The sequence below is a fragment of the Toxorhynchites rutilus genome, chromosome 3 (genome assembly GCF_029784135.1).
Source record: "Toxorhynchites rutilus septentrionalis strain SRP chromosome 3, ASM2978413v1, whole genome shotgun sequence".
Lineage (NCBI taxonomy): Eukaryota > Metazoa > Arthropoda > Insecta > Diptera > Culicidae > Toxorhynchites > Toxorhynchites rutilus.
Window position 1 is genome coordinate 30,862,124 of NC_073746.1, and position 21,331 is coordinate 30,883,454.

Below are 21,331 nucleotides of genomic sequence, written 5' to 3' on the forward strand. Positions count from 1 at the left end.
TTTATTCAATGTCCAGTTTCTATGGCGAAGCTTCATTCGTAAATTACACATTTGTCATCATTGGTGGAATACGATCATAAATGTTGTTATGAATAGCACAGCAAGTTATGATTAAAATACATATGGATTTATTTTGATAATGCATTATACATAAACCGATAAAAATGCATTATAATATCGATCCACAGCGTTTTAGCGTCTCGATGTATATTTTATTCAATTTCGGTTCGTATTTTCTATCCCATTCGCCGTGTTTATCATGATGATGCTAACATTAATAACATTATATACGAACCTCCTACCTTATATATGATGTCTCCCACCCTTTTAGAGACATCTTAACATTATGTTCAATTTTTAGAGCGTAAACTATCTGTCAATTTTTTCACTGTTCACATTTTCTTGCCACAAATCGTTGCCACTTTTTTCTCTCAAGTTCCACTTCTCTTCTCTGGTAATACTTTTCCGTTTACTATTCTTGACAGCAGAGGCAGCCGTGGCAGTGTTCCGAGCTCTGCAACGCAATTTTCTCAACCGATGTTAATGTTGCTACAAGTTACATTATAGATCAATTAAACGTAAAAATATTAATTGTATTAAAATCAACACAATTCTATTTTATTGATTTTCATGACATGAAATAATAAAATAACAAGCTATGGAATAACATTTTATTGAGTGGTTTTATAGCTGTTTGTACTTGTGGAGTATATGCCAGTTCTTAGACCGGGTACATGATAACCAGTCATGTATCCGATCAAATAGCATCGCCGCTTCCTAAATCTACTCAGTATTAGTGATAAGCTGTGAGTAAGAATCTGGGAAAGAATTTTGTATGTACCATTCAGGATGGTGGTTGCACGGTGGTTTTCGCAATCCAGCTTGTCACCATTTTATAGATAAAAATAATTATCCCTTCTTTCACTCTTCCGGTAGTTGTTCCGTGTTACAGATATTAGCTATCAATCGGTTGTATTAGTATTATTGAACCAACACTGCATTGTCAATCGCCGTTGTTCACTACACCAATTCAGTCTCCTTCGTGTATGGGCGCTGGAACTTCGAAGTACCGGTCGGAACGATTTTGATGTCGTATTTTGGGCAGGGACCGTATTCACGCTCCACCTTGCTCTTGGTATTCCTCTTCAGCTTCTGCTGCACTTTACGGTCGCGCAGCACCGTTGGGCAACCGGAACCAAGCTTCTGTTCGACGCTTTGACATTCCTCCAGAAGGGAAAGGATGTTGTGAATGTTTGATCGGCTATTTCCGGAGGACACAATGTACTTCACGATGTCTAACTTCCTCGCTCCGAAGTGGAGCTGGCAATACGACCGAAGCGAAAATGCTTAAATGTTTTCGCCATGGCTGCTGCACATCGACTGATTAGAGTATCGAAGCATATTCATAGAATAAACATAGGATTTAAGGAAAATTTGGTCCAATTATGTATTGTGACTTGTTCTAATCGCCATCTGAAATTAGTCCATTTTTAAATGCAATCAGTCCCACATTCCTTTCGTTTTATTGAATCATATGCGGCTTTAAAGTCGATAAATAGCTGGTGCGCATGGAATCTGTACTCAAGGCATTTCAAGAGGATCTGCCATAACATGAAGATTGGATCAGTAGTAGACATGCTTTTGATGAAGCCGGAACATGCAATTCTTCAATTGTTTGGAAGGCAAGCGAATGCTTCCGATGAAATTGGGAGTTCGACAATTCCACATCCCAAGTCTCTAGTCGTTAGTCCGTTTTCCTCGTTTGAGGGGCTTATAGGGCCTTGTCAGATCAGCAACCAATCCCATTATCTCGCAGGAGAGCAATCGTTACACTGCTGTTTTACGCCCGAGCACCACCAGGACTGAGCAAAAACACTTATAACAACGCCAACTCGTTCAGAGGATGTTTTCGGGTTCTTGTGGCTTTTCTTGGAAATTGGTAATGCCCATTGCTCATACCACTGCACCGTAGACAGCTTCCTCGAACCAGTGCAAGCTAGGAAAAGATTATTGACAATGGATTTTTTTACCAAACCGAGAATCGAACCCGAAGCCTTGGTAAGAGCTACGCTAACCACTTGGTTGTGAGGCCACCAAAGGTGATAAGATGACAAATGCTATTTTGCAAAACATGTTTCTCGATATTTCAACATCCCTTCGAAATCTCAGTTTCATGTCCATCTACAGTGGCACACTGCTTCCCTTCGGCACAAATCCTTCGAATCCACCAAAGATTTTCCACTGAGTTCAAGACCGGAAAACAAGCTGTTCTGTCCAGAAAATCCAATGTTTCGTTTCCTTGCTTGTATGAATAGTGACATTGTTTTGCAGAAACGTCGTTTGTTTACGTCGAAAGGAGGTCCACAGAACCCGGATGTAGTTCTTGTTATTCACTTTGGAGAATGCTAAAGCTATATTGGGCCTGCCAGCTGAACAAAATCCTGCCACTCCAAGCAAGTGGAGTGATATGAGTTCTTCTTCCGTGAATCAAGCCACGCCGAAGACCACTAACCCTCACAATGTCAGCTGCGACTGATAAACCATTTCCGGGCGAATCTCAAACGGGGGGATCTACTTTAATAATTTCGTGGCCGAAATTGGAAAGCATTGGAAGAAAATTGAAAGCATTTCCATTTCCCGATACGTTTGTTCTGCCCATTTGTATGCTTACCTATCTGTACCGTAAATAATGGGCAAATTATACATTTCTTTCTGCACCTGCAAAGGTGGATGAACTTTGTAGTTTAGAGTCTCTATAAGCTAAAATAGGAATCAATCAATCAAACCCACTTTCAACATATTTTTATGAATGTGCCATCCGCAATTAGAAATCACAGTGTCAATCCAGCTAGCGAGCAGATAACATTCATTCGTAAAGCTGATAGTACACATATATACACACACAGTACGATACAAAAATGGAAGTTATGCAATTTGGATATGATTTCTGACCCTTCAAGGATGAATTGATGGTTAATAAATTTCATACGTGGAAAATTTGTAATTGAGAGTAATTTTTTTCTACATTTCTAGTTTTCTACCGATATTTTAATTTGACCTCGTGTCCCCGGTTTCTTTCGATGCCACACATAAAATTATCTGTTTCGTCCTTGGTTTCTTCTAGTTTGAAAAAATATGTAGCCGTGACAACCGTAATCTCCGTACGTCAAATTTTTATAATTATTTCCCTGTCATAAGATCTGGTCGGTCTCAAGTCAGACGGAACCAAGTCGCAAAATTGAAAATTTCGAGTTATTGATTACATTTGGTTAAGCATTATGTATGCTACATACCACATTTATCAGATTTGGAAAATCACGCATACCGCAGGAATAATGGATCGAAATTGTTATGATTGATCAACGAAAACCCCTCATAGTATGCAGTTAGAGCGGACCATGTACCATTTACCATGGCGAAATGGCTTTATATCCTGTGCAGACAGAGTGGACCATGTGACAATCATTTGTATATTGAATTTAAACAATATCCAAGCGCCGAATTCAAACCAACAAAACATTTTCTTGGAGCTAATAGGCACCTTGTCGAAATGTGCTTGAACCTGTTAGAGTAAAATGTGCACATTCGGAGTATATTAAAAAATAAACTTGGTCCACTTTTCACTGAACGGATCAGTGAAAAATGCTAGTCTTCAGTGTGAATGATCGCAAAATGTACTTTTTCAGAGTGCGATTTAGGCTGTAGCGATGACAATGAATTCAAATTTTACGATTGAATTTCCGAATACTGCCAAAGATGATTGAAAATGGGAAGTTTATGCTTAACATGTTTGCCTTGCAATCATATTCATGCCAACAGTAGATGGCAGAGACTATTATGCTGAACGCAGACAAATGTTTATGCAGTGCCAAACTCACAATCCTTCTCGCTCTAATTTTCATAGCAGAATGGTACACTTTGACTCACAACTGTTAATTGATTGAGAAATATTTCGGAATTGTTCAGTCATAGTGAACCAACTCTTAAAAAATGCTTCATTTGGTTCAGTCAGAATGGACCATGTACATATAGGCAGCCAAATAACAGCATTTTTTGGCATGATACTTGATGTTTCTTTACAACTATCATACGTCAAAGTATTGCCAGAGAGTAGCTAACATATCTGTGAACAATATTGAACGAAAAAATTAAATGCTTTGAAAATTACAGAGCATTAAACTTTATGTTCGTTTTTCTCGAAATCATGAAAATGTCACATGGTCCGGTCTGACTTAACACCGACCATCTCTTCTTCACTGTAATCAATCTATACGTATGATTTTGCTTCAAACTCTCAGCTTAACATCTTTAACTATGTATTTTCTCAAACGAGCTATGCAACGTATTTTAACAAGCAAAACCAAATTAAAGTGTGTGTCACATCAAATTGCATCACGGAAAAAACGCTGTAGAAATTTAATTTTTAGGAATTATATCTTCAGCTTTCGCTTATAATCAGATAAGAGTGTATAGATCACGTTGGTCATGCTTCACTGTCAATTTTTCGTAAATTTGGAAAAATGTCGTCGAACGAAAAAGAGCGTCGTGAATTAATCCTGCGCACTCATTTCGAGAATCCGGAGTTGTCAAATCGGGACATCGGTAAGATGCTGGGAATCGTCCAATCCACGGTCAGCAGAGTACTAAAACGATACTTCGAGAACCTAACCATCGACCGGAAGGTGAAGAACGGCAAAAATGGATGCCCCGTCAGTGAAAAAGATCACAAGCGCGTAGTTAAGCAGTTTAGACGTGATCCGAGAAGTTCGGTCCGGGATGTCGCCAATAAGCTGAATTTGTCAAGTTCATTCGTCCAGCGGACCAAGCAGCGGGAGGGCCTGCGTACATACAAGGTTCAGATGGCTCCTAACAGCGACGAAAGGCAAAACATAGTAGGGAAGACGCGAGCCCGGAAGCTGTACACCGAAATACTGACGAAGCCGCATTGCCTGGTAATGGTCGACGAAACCTACGTCAAAGCGGACTTTCGTCAGCTGCCGGGCCTGTTGTTCTTCTCCGCAGAGGACAAATTCAGCGTTCCGGAGGAGATTCGCAAGCAGAAACTATCCAAGTTTGCCAAAAAGTACATGGTGTGGCAAGCGATCTGCTCTTGCGGAAAGCGGAGCGCCCCCTTCGTGATGACCGGCACGGTAAACGGCAGGTTTACCTTAAGGAGTGCCTACAGAAGCGCTTACTACCTCTATTGAAGCAGCACGAGGGCCCGACCATCTTCTGGCCGGATCTCGCTTCGTGCCATTATTTAAAGGACGTGTTGGAGTGGTACGAAGCCAACGGGGTCACCTTCGTGCCAAAGGAAATGAACCCGCCCAACTCGCCGGAGCTTCGCCCAATAGAGAAATATTGGGCGATTATGAAGCAGGCACTCCGAAAGAACCCAAAAGTTGTCAAATCGGAGGCGGACTTCAAGAGAAAATGGATTTCTGATCAAAAAAAAACTACAACCTGACGTTGTACAGAACCTTATGGACGGGGTTAAGAGGAAGATGCGAGCATACGGGCTTGGGCTCGGAGTATGAATAAAAAGAAAATGCCAAAAGTTGTTTAATAGTTTTTATTTTACTGTCTAAAATTTTCAAAAGGATCGGTCTACTGGGCGAATTTCTAGAGCGTTTTTTCCGTGATGCAATTTGATGTGACACACCCTTCATATTCCAATACTCACTGCGTCATAACGAATGTTTTTACATTCTGTTCCAAACTTGCGGCAAACTGAAAACAAAATAATATCCTCAAGCTTCGTCACTCACCTCTACCCATGTCAGTCATGTATCTGCAATTCATGTCGAAAACATCCATTAATCATAGTGTGGTGCTAATCTAGTTCCTCCGCTTGTCATCTATCTGTTTCAGGTTGGATACCGGTCCGGTCTGCGCGCTAGTCAAAGTATATCCGATCTTAGCCATGCGATGGGTAGTGGTGGCCCCGGGAGTGGCAATCGAATGCAGCGGATAGGTAAGTTTGCCTCATTCGATGGGCGCATATTTTTTGCCACGTTTTCCATTACGAATACAATCACCAATGTTTTTTTTCGAAGTTAATTGCGAAATTATTCCACAAACACACACACAAAAATACAACCACAACAACAACACCCTCTTGCGAAACTGTGGTGGTGGAAACACACGTTTGACAATTCGACTTCCTTTATCGCTAGGAAATTCTTTTCAACTGCTTGATTAACACGTGTTCACGTATTGCGCTTTATAATTTTTTGTGGTTTATGTTTTGGTTCATAACAGAGCTTTTGGGTTGTAGTGTTTTTTGGTTGAGGACTAACAAAGCCCCAGGTGCATACGCTAAGAACACATTGTACCGAATTCTCTTCTGTATTTATTAGTTAGATCCATGCAAAGTTGTAAATTATACTACCACGTCATCATCAGTTTTGACAGTCTTTCGGAGACTTGTTTTTGTTTATTCTAAAGTCCTCGTTCCGAAGCGTTTCAATCGCTTTATTCTTTTTCTATTTCTATTCCCATGCTGCCCATACACGCACTCTGGTTATAACGGTAAATTTTAACCTATTAATTCGTGTTAGGTGATAGTTCCTATTCTTATCGTGACTACCCTCCTGTACCTCCTCCCCCTGCAACTACCGGTGGTATTTGTAATTATCTCAACTGCGCCGCGCCCAGATCTCGTTTAGCTCAGAATTGTGCTATGATGAATCAAATCCAGCAGGAACTTCCACCCTATCCAAAAAATCTCGGGATATACGGGAAACCCAATAAGTTCGAGAGTGAGGGGGAAGCTCCTGTGGTGCGTCCGGACAAGCTGGAGTTACCGGAGCTTCCGCCGGTTCCGGCGGATAAGCTACGGAAGCATCCCGGCATTCTGAAGAACTATAAATCCTGTCCTGTGTCACCTGTTCACGAGGAGCAGGAATGGAGTCTTGTTCCTAATGCGGATGATACTGGAAAACTAGAGCCAGAGGGAGGTCCTTCTCACCGAACACATCATCATCACCCAGCGCGCCACTCGATGTACTACGAGGACGCCAAAACGATCTTGGACATGATTCACTCGGACACGGAACGGATGATCAAAGAGATCACCAGCAAATACGGTGACCTGGATGACCTGGACGCAAGTAAACCCAAATCGGTGGAACCTCAGCCATCAATTTGCTCGAACGATCGCAACACCCCCAAACCGCTAGAAGTAGTTAACAAAACGCTCGAAGGACTGAAGACCACTGCTCGGAAGGAGAAGCACGAGCACAGCTTTCTGTCCGAGGACGATCCCAATTTTAGCTCCGACTCACTAGAAGACTGTAGTTTAGACTTAGACATAGGTAAGACTGATCAGGGTAGGAGCAAGCGTAACCTTTGTGCCAAACACCAGAAACCGTCGCAACCGATCGATTCACTGCCAAAGAGATCTGCTTCGGACTATTCCATGTATTTGTACGATAGCTTCCAGCCGGGCCCGTATCGGAACGTTTCCCTGTCCGACATTCTGGACGAGGACAAACGAAGTGCCGATAACCGGTTCCTGGAGACGCAACGCCATTCCAGTGCCAGTTTCTTCCTCGGGCAGCAATATCCCGACCGGAAGAGCCAAGAGAGCATCCTCTCGGATGACTTTGGTAGCGGTGGCGTGAGCTACTGCAACAGTATGGAAAGTATCCTATCGGATGATTCCGAGTGTAAGAGCGCACCGCTGGAGGTGCTGTTCGGACGCATCAAGCGTGACCGCAACTGTAGTGCAAACTACGAGTACAAGATCGAAGCCAACTGTAACTCTAAGTCCTACGGATCGAGTCCGAATGCATGTAGTGGGTTCGACTACTACATGCAGAATAACTATTTCAACCGGGATGCCCCGGAAAGCTATGCGGTCGATAACTTGGACGCTCCCTACAGAATCGCTGAGGCTCGCTCACCTCAGCACAAACGCGTCAGTGTGCCCGGAATGCCAACCTCTATCAGCTATCCTCGATTCATATCAAATTCCGCCCTTGCTGAAGCTGCTAGCACGGAAGATCATGTGAGCAACGAAGAAGACTTCATTCCTTCGCTCACAGCGAAGGTCGCGCAATACGGCGGAGCAACCGTAAAAAGCCTCAGTAAGGACTTCGCCAACCAACGGAAACAGATGAACTCCAATCCTCTTTATAACTGCGAAGGCAACGAACTGTTCCTGCGGAAGACCGTCAACGCTACCAACCAGATCACCCGATCCGATATTTTCGGCAATGAATCGTCGGTGTACGTTATGAAGAAGTCGTGCAGCTTCGAAATTGAGATGGGTGGACGACGAATCGGTCGTAATTCGAAGAAATTCGAGCAGAACCTGCAACGGTTCGAGCAGGAACGACAGCAGCAATCGGACCGCTATCAGTTCGGTGGAACGATGGAGATGGACTATGTGCCGCACAAACCACCGGTTGCGCATCGACGATCGGCCAGTATGAAGGGTCGGGGCAGGGTGCGTTCGAAGGAGAAATTTAACACCATCATCGGGCAGATGTCGGCGTCCACCTACGAGGATAACAGACTGCGAGATTTCGTGAACAAAGACTACATGTCGAAGGAGGTGATGAGCGTTGCGAGCTGCTCGAAGGTTCGCCCAAAAGATGCGGACGACGAGAAGTCCTTTGAGATTTATGTTGCCGAGAAGGGGGTGTGCGAAGACGACAACATGGACAGCTTGGAACTGCTGGCGAAGCCGGATCTGCACAAGCAGAATTCTGTGGATTCGTTGGATGACACTGCGCAGCATTCACAGCAACAACCCCCGATCAAGGATCGAACCGAGCTGGAAAAGCTGATAGATTTTGGGCTGATGTCCGCGACGGAGTACAATAGATTTCTGGATATTGAGAAAAAAATTGATATCATAAATAAGCTGGTGGAGATGGAAGAGCGCAAACTGGAGCAGGAACGCGTTGCCAAAGCGAACCGGATGAAGCCGTTTGAGTGCAACTCCCGGCAGAAGGGGTACGTGAAGAGTTTGACGGAGAATTTTGACAAGCTGGCGAAAGACGCCCAGGAAGAGTTGGAGAACGAAAAAAGTTGGCACCTGGCGGTACAGGCCAAGATGAAGAGGAACTTCAGTCTGCCGGATGTGCTGGAGGGGGCAAAGTTTCAGTCGTTCAGTTTTGGAGACTCGGAGGATTTGTTCAAACAGAAGGATGAAGATGAGCTGTCGGAGAAAGATGAGCACTCGCTGGGCTATATGGACGGTGAAGGTGTGCACACTGTGTAATTTTCTATTGTGTATAGTACTCTCTCGATGTGCGATGTTCTGGAAAATATCTGTTTTCTTGTTGTTGGTTTCGTGAATGCAGTTGTTTGAATGGTTTTTGCTCTCTCGTTTGTACATATCGACAGAAAAATGTGCGCGGATGGAATGTTGCATGGAATAAAAGTTCTGATATAGTAGTTTTGAGCGGAAAGTTTCCGAGTGTCTCTTTCGGTTGATTTCGTTTAGTTATTCAGCCGTATTTTTGCATGCTATTATTTCCAGTGTTGATTATTTGTAGAAACTGCGATTTTTTATTATATTTCTAGCATGTGCATCACTTTTTATAGTAGTTTTGGTTATGTTTTAGTCCCGGAAATAGTGCAAATTGATAAGATTTTCATATCTGAGTTTTTCTCTCCTCTATAAGTTAAAAAAAACCTTGAATGCTTAAAAATTGCTTGGAAAACAGGCTATTGAAATCACACAAATCTGTATACAAATGGGTTGCCGCTCAGAAATCCCTTATTTATGATTCTGTAGTGATTGATGTATGATCGCCGAAATGTGTTTTCTTAACACAGACTTCCAAACCAAGAAGCCTGAGGAAATCGACATTGCAAATATATGCGAGCTGTGGATACTTATGAGCCCGCATGCATTTTTTTGCGAACTGGAATGTGTTTCTCCAACACAGACTTCAAAAAATCAGTAGCCTAGGAAAAGCAATGTTATCATAATGCATAAATTGATTGAAATTTTATTGAAACTCTTCACTTACAAAGTAAATACGTTGAATTCAATTGAATTCGGAATTTGTTCAATTCAATCACTAGTTTAATCAATAATGTAATCAATACACACAAATGATCACTAAATCAGCGGTATTCCTACATCAGCCTTGTGGTTATAGCACAGGTATAACCTATCCATAGTTTTAGTTCACTAATTATAATTTCCTAGACTAGCCTTTAATTTTTCAACGTACTCCAACGCAATATCATGAAAAAAAATGCACAGTTTCAAGAAACTCAGCCTCCAGTATTTCATCTAAATCAACAAGACCTACGTCAAAATTACATCCCTCAGTTAGAGTGGCAAATCAAAAACATGTCAAATTTTTATAGAATAGTTTTATCGTTAATAACTATTTTTTGCTGCCAACGGATGTTAACGAATGAACGGATAACGATTTGCATACCAATAGAATTGGAAATTCTCAGAGAAATGTTCGATATGTTATGCACTACTATTCCCTAATTCATAAATGATTTAAATTCATAAAAATTGGAAGCATGCCAATATCTTCGCACATTTGTGAATTTGTATGCTTACAAGTTCATATAAACACTGTGAAGAGAGGAGATATTGTAAATTACTACCGCCCATTTATAGTTCATTGGGTATAAATTATCCAATCACGATATCTAATACTCATTCTCTCTTTAACTAACAAACTGATGTAACACATATCGGTTTTGCTCGATGTATTAGGATTGATGTATTAGGTTGAATGGCATAAGCGAGAATTATCTCATACACATATTTTTATTTTGGTTAGCCCACAAAATACGCCCAGTGAAAATCGGTAGTGTAATTTCCTCAGAAACTCCAGATCTGTCTACTGCTGAACTACTCATCCGTATTCTGAAAACCGCTCCCGAACGGATTGCAATTTTGCATTCTGTAATTCATTCTCGACTCAAGTCCATTCGAGTTGTGCAAATATGGCAATTCGACATAGACAACATTGAGTTCCGTGTTCCATCTCTGCGAATCGAAAATGGTAATAGAATAAATAAGCTTCTAAAGCAAACATTTCAAATGAAAATTTTCTCAAATATGTGTTGTATGTACAAAAAAATAACACATTCTCGGCAAGTGCAAACAAATCTTGAGCGAAAATTGTGTCTGATGATGATTTTATATTGTGGATAAAATGTTTCTCAAAGGAAAATATCAGGGACGCAAACCAAAACAAAATAATTATCTGTAGATATGCGACAAGCAAACCAAACAATTAAAAAAAATATTTTGTTTTGGCAAGATTGCCACGTTTGCATAGGACATTTGCATTTGAGTCGAACGGATTTAAGAATGCAAAAGTTTCGATTTCGATCGAATCATGAAATTTGCAAGTTCGTGAATAAAGGGAGTAATATGACTGTGTTTCAAAATTAGAATACCTATGTGAATACTCGTCGATTGAATCCCAACGACGAAATAATGCGGTTCCAAATAGGACGGTACATCAGCTCCATTGAAGTTGTCTGTCGTATCGTTGGTTTCTCAATTCATGAACGAAATCCAATAGTTATAAATCTAGCCGTCCATCTTGAAAATGACAAGCGCATATTTTCTACCAACGAGACAGCATTTGAACGAAATGAATATTGATTTTCTTTATTTCATTTTTCTACGTTGCGACAAAAACTTAACTTTTTTCTCTTTACATTTAACTTTTAAAAGATGAAACATGTCAGTTACTTTAATGAAATACATTTTATCATGAATCATCATACAAACTACCGTTCGAATCGTTTCATTCGTTCTTTTTTATCGATTACATTCGATTAATTTTGTATATTTTAATTTTAAAATATTCAAATACACTTACAAAACATTAATTATTTTTTATTTAACACCCAAAATATTCATTAGAATTAATTTACCCAAAAAAAAACGAGATAGCAATACATCTCGACGTTTTGTGCGATTATAAGACATTTGGTACCAACATTTTTTTTTTTGAAAACCTCGATTTCCTGTGATTCTTCGGTTTTCAAAAAAAAAACCCAAATTTTAACGTCTGCGACACTAGTAAACGGAATCCAATCGAGCTAATATTTTGCATTGGTTATTTTATTGGTTATAAATTAACATTCCGCACAAAGTTCCATATGAAAAATCGAGAAGACCATTTTTATTGGCACCCTAAACCATACGATTTGCCTCGTATTCCGAATAAAGATTAAATTCTAGAGTGTCGACAAACATTTTGTTTTCGAGTTGACAGTAGATCTCGACGTTTCATGCAGTTTTCATACATTTGGCACAAAAAATCGAAAACACCATTTTCATGTAAACCACCCATTTTGATGAGAAGAATTCAATGTAAAACTTGGATCGGATTTACAAATAGAATCATAATCTGATGTTGCTCCAATTTTTTCTTGCTGCGCTTTCCATTCAGCCCGCATCAAAAGCGTTTGCATAATATCAGTGTCGGTCCCAGCTCACAAAGATACTTATAAGTAGAAAATAGTCAAAAATTCAACTAGAAAGTATTCACATTTTGTGAAACATTAGAAAACAAACCGCATATATTTTTATTTTCTTATTTTGTAACTGACAGTCCCAGTCAGTCAGCGCTTTCCTACCAAAACGCTCAACGTCGGCACATAGGGACCAACGCGGGGCTCAACGTGTTAATATTCAGGGCTGTAGAATGAAAACAAAAAAAAACCTCTCCGGAACTGATGATCCTGCCGAGTGGGATTGTTCGGTAATTTTAGCCATACACACTTGATTTCACAACCGTGTAACATTTTGAGAACCGTTGGAAGGGTGTATTCTAAAATTTTGCAAAAATAAGTTTTCTATTGGAAGCGCCTTTTAGCCTACAATTATATATGGAAACCACAACTCCACGTTTCAGCTGAACTAACGCACACCTGTATTCGGTACTAATGATGAAATCACCTTCTTTGTAAATGTCTGATATTTACGCTTGTAAACAATCTAACCGTATGTCCTCTTCGAATCTATTCCACCATCTATCTAAACGTAACCGTAGTGTATCACCCTCTCTATCTGTAGAAAACTAGACACTTTTGCATTAAAATTTCTTCGTTTGTTCGTCACTCTGTCACTTGAATAAAAAAAACTCGCACAGCCAGTTCCATTAAGGTAGCCTTCTTTCACGAATTTCTGCAACACTGATAAATACTAAATATAAACACATACTTTAAAAACCCGAAACGATTATTTTTATCTAGATAAAATATCAAGCGACGAAAATTTCACTCGTTTTTCCACATGTTTTCTTTTCTTCCAAACCAACAAAAAAAAAAAACAAAAACGAACCCAAACAAACCCAATCGAAACAAACGAACGGTTTGCAAACTTGTGCCCGTGTGCCTTCTTCCCCCTCTCCAACTTGTTGCGTTGTTGCGTGTGTAGGCGGTAATCCCCGAAGCTTAATATCTGCGCAAGATAGTGATGAATCATCGATTAGACGTGCTTGCTCGCTTAGTGATTTGAGTATGGGAAAAGGTAATAAAAAAAAACAACACACATTGAAATCAAACTCAAAAGAAACTTAAACTCCTAAGTAGTAGTTTGAAATATTTTTACTAGTCGGTAAGAGCGATATTAGTTATTAAGAATCGGTTTCAGACTCTATCCCCCTTAGATTAACAGTTTGCTTTGAGTTCTATAAATTTTATCGAAAAAAAAATTTATAATCAAAAACAGAGCGATTCAAAAGTTAAATTTTTCATTGACAAAAACTGTTTTGAGTGTTAGTTAAGTTTTGATTTGTAATTCTAATTCTATCAGCTTATTGGCTTGATTCCGAAGTAGTTTTAGCGCCCCTCGTAGATCTAATAAGAAGCTCAGAAAAATTATAAGCAAAATATACTAATCGCGGTTCGGTTTTCTTGACAGCCACTAGCTACAAACCAGTGCCCAGTGCTCGTGTTACCGTCCAACAGCGGAGCGCTCCCAAACGAAGCACCTCTTCGGTGGGCAAGGGTGGTGCATCGCTATCTTCCGGTATGGGACTTCGAAGCGTTTCTGTAGGCACGTTGAACCAGGCGGTGAGTAGAGCGAAGCTTCCGATTAATCGTGATCACCTGTTTGTAATTGGCGTGAATTTTTATGATATTTTTTGCAGAGTGACTCGGAACCAGAGCCGCCATCGACCCGAGGGGGGCTCTTGAAACCGACCATCAGTTCACAGAACAAAGTCAACGGTACAACTACCACCAATAATGGTGGCAAATACGTCAATCCCCGCAGCGCAGCCGGAATCATCAATCGACGGAAGGGATTACAGAGTGCGTACAGCAGTGGTAAGTGTTTTTCAACTTCTCGGTTTCTTAGTTGATTTAAGGTTTCCGAATTATAATTCTGAGCTCGATGAAAGAGTTTCGTGCTGTGGTGATCCAGTTTTTGGAAGAAGCGCGCCCAGGCACTCATGAGTTTGAAAAACCCGGGAGTAAAGCGAGAATTTGTTCAACAAACCATTAGGAGATACCGTGAGACTTCCCCGTTGGATGACCAAGAATGAACTTTACGCTTTATACTATAAAACAGATGTTTGGTAGAATATCGTTAAGGCAAGCATGGAAAGATTGTACGGGAATAGTCATTACGTGTTTCAGCAGGACCACTTCGTGTTTCCGTCGCCTTATCATACTGCGAATCTGGTACAGAAATGGTGTCTGGAAAATTTGACCGACTTTTTGGTCAAAGATGAATGGCCTCCAATTTCATCAGATCTAAACCCCTTTCATTACTTCGTATGGTCATACATGCTGCCGAAGGTAAACGGCCGGTTCTAGGCCACGATCGTCCGTATTTGGGAGGAAATGTCGATGAAAGTAGTGCGTGACGCCTGCGATGAGTTTGAAAAACCTCTGAGGCTGGCCAAAAACGTTAAATTCGGTGTTGTTTTGAAACATAAGCTGTAAACGATCAAAATATTGAGGAGCAATCTGGCGTAGTGGTAACATCCATGCCTCTCACGTGAGATCAGTTCAATTCTCACTCCCGACATTCTTCCAAAAATGGAAGTAAAAGTGACGAACCAGTCGAAATGTGTTGAAAATCACTATAATAGAGAGAAAAAAAACGATCAAAATCATATTATCTTGCATTCAAAACAAAAACCAACAAAATCGGAATATCTTATGTAAAATAATCGAAGTTTAGTTTGCATAAGAAAATTTTGGGCACGATGGTTTTGTTTGTTTGGGGAAAGAAGGAATGCATTTTTATTCCGAGCATCAATATTACTGTATCAGGTAGGCAGGTAGTATGTCGCTCTTTTGAAGTAGGATTACGTCTTTCGGGAACATATTGGGGTACAAATTTAAAATCGAAAATCGAGCATATCGTGAAAATTGTCCAAATCCAAACGCTTATTGCTCAGTCATTCCATGATGGATTGATGAAATTTTTGCGTCAATCGATTTCGGCACTCCATAACAATTTTTTATATTGAAGAAAGTTACATATGTCATGAAATTAACTATCGAACGATTGAAAAATCTCAACCCCTATTCTAACGAGAATACCCACTTCTGATTGGTCGAAATTGACGACACATGCGGCGGTTCCCTAACAGAGACATCAAAACCAAGATGCCGTGAGGAAATCGTCATTGCAAATATATGAAAGTAGGGGGAACTTTTGTTCCTACCGAAATGTGTTCCCTAACAGAGACATCTAAACCAAGTTGCCTGGGGCAATCGACATTGCAAATATATGCAAGTCGGGGGCATTTTTATATTGCAAGTAAGGCGCGTGATACGATTAATTCTAGCAAATAAAATTTAAATTTGTAACTTTTATGTTGGTTGCTTCGTGAAATTTCGTATCAATGACCGATCATCGTTACGGGTCGTTAGGTTTAAGCTGTCTGTGTTGTTGTGTTCATTTTCACCCAGGGAAAGTTTATACGACGAGAAAAATTGGAAAAGTGAAAAAAGGAATTTCTCATATACTTTACATATAATATTAGGTGTTGTTAGTCCAATTAAAATTCGTATTAGGTTGAATAAACACTCAGAAAGTAAAAATTATAAAAGAAAATTACCTTTTCAAATATGTTTTCTCTATATTGAAGTAACATGTTTTTACTGATGAGAAAAATCGATAATTGTGTTCGGTATTGGTAAATATCTTATATTGCATTGGGGAGTTTTTTTTCTTTATTTCATCCATACATAACACAGGAGGCATCTCGTCTAGGGTTACAGAGGATGGTTTTCATCATATCTCATTCCACTTCGACATCTTTTATCTGATACGCACCATTTTTTCAGAGCCACCAAATCATTATCAAATAGTTTAATGATGTAATTCTTCAATCACATCCAAAATCAACAGATAGCCTAACAGAATCCTACGCGGTCGTGTCTCGGACATAACCCTCCTGTGACTTTTTAATCGGGTTATACCAGTAGGTTTTCGCTTGTGCAAACCAAGCGCTGCCTATGTGTGTAGTGATCCCCGATAATCGTTCGATTAATCGATTAATCGATTAATCGAATTCTTCCTACAGGAATCGATAATTAATCGAACGAATACTGTACAACCAATAATCGAAGCAAACGAATAATTTAAGTCGATTAATCGATCCAAACCCAGAGAAAAAAACCTACGGTCACTACAGTTTTATCCTGAAAAACAATAATTATTTGACGCTATCCGAAATTAGTAAATGAAGCTCAATGCCGTCAACGCTTCGCAACGAATTGAGCTTCGTTTACGATTTTAGGAGAAAGTAAAAGATAATAATTGATTTTCAGGCGGAATGAACACTTTTTTGAGTCCAGATGTCTTTCTAGGAAATAAGGAATAATAGTCTAACTAATTATTTGTCTCAGTGTGACGATTAACTGATTAATCGATTATTTGGAGCGATTAATCGTATCTAACAAACTGCTGAAAAGTATTCGATTAGGTTAATTAGGTTAATTTCAAAAATCGGGGATCACTATATGTGTGTCGTAAAGAGAACAACGGACACTTGCGACGTGTTTAAACAACAAGCGCCTTATTTAATTACTGTTTGGGAAATATTATATAATAGGAGTATCAGTAAGTTTCTTCGTATTTTTTTTCTAATATTAATGCTTTATTCTGCAAAAATGGTTACTAATTTAGTATGCTGGTCAACCAGGCCATGTTGCATCGGACGGAGCAATGTCTGGAGAATACGGCGGGTGGGATAGGTCCTCCCATTTCAACGTTTCCAAGCATGTTCTGACCGGTTTCGCGACATGCAACCGAGCATTGTCGTGCTGCAAAATAACTTTATCGAGTCTTTGCTCGTATTGTGGCCGTTTTTCCTTCAGTGTACTTCTCAAACGCATCAATTGTCGTCGGTAGAGGTCCACCGTAATGGTTTCATTCGGTTTTAGCGGCGCATAGTACACCACACCCAGCTGGTCCCACCAAATAAACAGCATAACCTTCTGGCCGTAAATATTCCGCGCGGCCGTCGATGTTGATGCATGGCCGGGGTATCCATACGTTGCCTGTCGTTTAGGATTGTCGTAATGGACCCACATTTCATCGCCAGTAACGATTCGATGCAAAAAAAACCCTTTCTTTTATGCCGTTGGAGCAGTTGTTCGCATGTGAAAAAACCGCGTTCGACGTCTCGTGTCTTCAATTCATACGGCACCGAATTTCCTATCTTTCGGATCATTCCCTTTGCTTTTAAACGATCGGATATGGTTTGCTGAGTTACTCTAAGTGTATCTGCTAGTTCCTGTTGCGTTTGTGACGGATCTTGATCGAGTAAAGCCTCCAATTATTCGGAAATCTTTTTTGGCGGTCCGGAACTTTCTTCGTTTTCCAAGTCAAAATTACAACTTTTAAACCGTGCAAACCACGTCTGACACGTTCGCTCAGTTGGAGCATGGTCACCATAAACTTTCACCAAAATGCGATGACTTTTCGCAGCTTTTTTCTTCATATTGGAGTAATGAAGTAACACTCCCCGCAAAAACATTTTCTTTGGTACGAAATTCGACATATTCGAAGTGGCAAAAACTATGTTGTTTACGCTTCAACTTTTTGACATATACGCGCAATGACAGTAGCTTTCCAACGAATGTCTGGAAATTTGATTCACTGGAATAATAATCAAGTTACGCCATCTGTTGTGAAACCGAAGAAACTTACCGGTACACCTAATAATTGATACTTTAAGACGTGCGGTTTAATGTGGGTTTGAGGTATTGGTTAATTGGATTCCACTAAGTGTGAAATGAGGAAAACCGTTCATGGAAAAGGATAATTACTCACAAGAATTAAGAGAGTATAAGAGAGTGTGACTCACTCGCACCAAGATTTCTCTCAACTAGCCCACACTGGCTCTTTACATATTCGTCGATAAAAGGGAAAAGCGCGTGGTTTCTCTTTGGTGAATAATGACTTTATCCTTGGTTTAGGCATGAAACTCGAGCGCGTTGTATCATTTTAGTGCAAATGCCATCACTAGCAGACTGTCATTATACAAGTTCGACAGGACAGTAGTGTAACGATAATGATTCTCAAGGATTGGAATCAGGACCATATCCCAGAGCTAAGGTTGATTGAGGAATACTTATCGACTGAAGAAGAGGGGTGGAATTCCCTGCTAAAGTTCGAGACATTCAATATCAGTACGCAAAAAACGGATTTATTTCGAAACCATGTTAATGAAATGAAAATGGAGGTAATAAATGAAGGTGAACGTTATTCCGATTTGTTCTTGATTAAATCTCGAACTATTTATTTTAGGTATACTGCTGCTTGACCTAAGCGGCAATTTTGTTCCACCATCTCTTCATCACTGTTGCATCTGGAGTTACCTTTCCACTCTTCTTCCACTTCTGTTTGACAACTGCCCAGTATTCTTCAATTGGACGGAATTGAGGGCAGTTGGGTGGATTGATGTCCTCTTCGAAAAAATCCACCCCGTTGACTATATTTCTCCGCTATAGTCTATTTCTTGGCGATATCAGCCCTGGGTTTGTCCTAATTGTTTTCTACACCTTTAAGTGCAGCTTCCGATCCTTAGTTTCACTACGACGCCTGCTATGATCCAGTGATCGATAGTATGTCGCTCTCGAAAATGTTTGAGAACAATACACACGGTCGATTCAGCCAATTTCAACGACTTCGCGATTTTTGAGTCTGACCACGTCGGATGTTCGAAGTGAGTGTCCAAAATTAATTTTCGGTTTCGCAGCTTCCATCAAACCTAGAGCCATATGTCAAAAGGGTCTATCCGCTTTGATCGATTCTCTTAAAGGGTGTGTCACATCAAATTGCATCACGGAAAAAAACGCTGTAGAAATTTAATTTTTAGGAATTATATCTTCAGCTTTCGCTTATAATCAGATAAGAGTGTATAGATCACGTTGGCCATGCTTCACTGTCAATTTTTCGTAAATTTGGAAAAATGTCGTCGAACGAAAAAGAACGTCGTGAATTAATCCTGCGCACTCATTTCGAGAATCCGGAGTTGTCACATGGGGACATCGGTAAGATGCTGGGAATCGTCCAATCCACGGTCAGCAGAGTACTAAAACGATACTTCGAGAACCTAACCATCGACCGGAAGGTGAAGAACGGCAAAAATGGATGCTCCGACAGTGAAAAAGATCACAAGCGCGTAGTTAAGCAGTTTAGACGTGATCCGAGAAGTTCGGACCGAAATGTCGCCAATAAGCAGAATTTGTCAAGTTCGTTCGTCCAGCGGACCAAGCAGCGGGAGGGCCTGCGTACATACAAGGTTCAGAAGGCTCCTAACCGCGACGAAAGGCAAAACATGGTGGGGAAGACGCGAGCCCGGAAGCTGTACACCGAAATGCTGACGAAGCCGCATTGCCTGGTAATGGACGACGAAACCTACGTCAAAGCGGACTTTCGTCAGCTGTCGGGCCTGTTGTTCTTCTCCGCAGAGGACAAATTCAGCGTTCCGGAGGAGATTCGCAAGCAGAAACTATCCAAGTTTGCCAAAAAGTACATGGTGTGGAAAACGATCTGCTCTTGCGGAAAGCGGAGCGCCCCCTTCGTGATGACCGGCACGGTAAATGGGCAGGTTTACCTTAAGGAGTGCCTACAGAAGCGCTTACTACCACTATTGAAGCAGCACGAGGGCACGACCATCTTCTGGCCGGATCTCGCTTCGTGCCACTATTCAAAGGACGTGTTGGAGTGGTACGAAGCCAACGGGGTCACCTTCGTGCCAAAGGAAATGAACCCGCCCAACGCGCCGGAGCTTCGCCCAATAGAGAAATATTGGGCGATTATGAAGCAGGCCCTCCGGAAGAAGCCAAAAGTTGTCAAATCGGATGCGGACTTCCAGAGAAAATGGATTTCTGTTAAAAAAAAAACTACAACCTGACGTTGTACAGAACCTTATGGATGGGGTAAAGAGGAAGGTGCGAGCATACGGGCTTGGGCTCGAAGTATGAATAAAAAGAAAATGCCAAAAGTTGTTTAATAGTTTTTATTTTACTGTCTAAAATTTTCAGGATCGGTCTACTTGGCGAATTTCTACAGCGTTTTTTCCGTGATGCAATTTGATGTGACACACCCTTTAATATACATTCTCTTTCATTAATAACTCAGCGGTAAAACATTTTTTGATGCGTTCAAGAGCGTAAAAGAAAACCTGGTTTATCAAACTATGTGGAAAACTGGTGTAAAATCGGTCTGCAAGGCCGTGCTTATGGAAAGAGAATGTCAATAAGGAGAATCGATCAAAGCAGAGAGACCCTGTTGACAAATTTCTCTAAAAATATAATTTCTTTGAAACAAAATGAATCGTGACAAAATTTTCAACACTGGAAGAAGAATTTTTTTAAACAAAATGCTGTTAAAACACTCCAGATCCGACCAGTGAAATAAACATTGCGTACATATATTAAATGACTCGAGCTTTAGATACCGATTATAAACAGGTGCGTTATAAACGGTGCAACAGATCAATGTCTTCTTCTTCTTGAATGGCGTTAACGTTCCCTGTGGAACTATTGCCGTCTCAACGTATGCATTAACTAGCGTCATTTTATTAATACAGGGTTTTCCATTTCGGGCTTCCGAAAGTATACAGCCCTGCGCTGACAACCGTTTGACATAGCTGTCAACCAAAGCGACATATCGTTAGTTGAATGTCTGCCATTTTACAATATGGATCGTTTTAGCGTCACACAACGTGTTAATTTTGTTAAATTATACTATAAAAATGATGAAAAACCGGCAAATGTTTTTCGAGCATTACGGACGGATTTTGGTCGTCATGGACAGCCTACAGAGCACACAATCGCTAATGTAGTGCGTAAATTCGAACAAACTGGATCCGTAGCGGATATTGTGAAACCTGTGCATCAT

The 21,331-nt window shown here is 40.5% G+C and overlaps 1 protein-coding gene across 8 annotated transcripts in view; it reads left to right on the forward strand.

The window, feature by feature from the left end:
- Window positions 1-21,331, forward strand: part of LOC129775144 (uncharacterized) — a 378,096-nt gene that overhangs the window by 350,203 nt on the left and 6,562 nt on the right. For all 8 annotated transcript variants that reach the window (XM_055779483.1, XM_055779484.1, XM_055779487.1 and 5 more), the window contains 5 exons: window positions 5,872-5,974; window positions 6,561-9,215; window positions 13,391-13,483; window positions 13,877-14,028; window positions 14,106-14,283. In XM_055779483.1, the coding sequence (XP_055635458.1) occupies window positions 5,872-5,974; window positions 6,561-9,215; window positions 13,391-13,483; window positions 13,877-14,028; window positions 14,106-14,283 (3,181 nt within the window). The remainder of the gene's footprint in view (window positions 1-5,871; window positions 5,975-6,560; window positions 9,216-13,390; window positions 13,484-13,876; window positions 14,029-14,105; window positions 14,284-21,331) is intronic.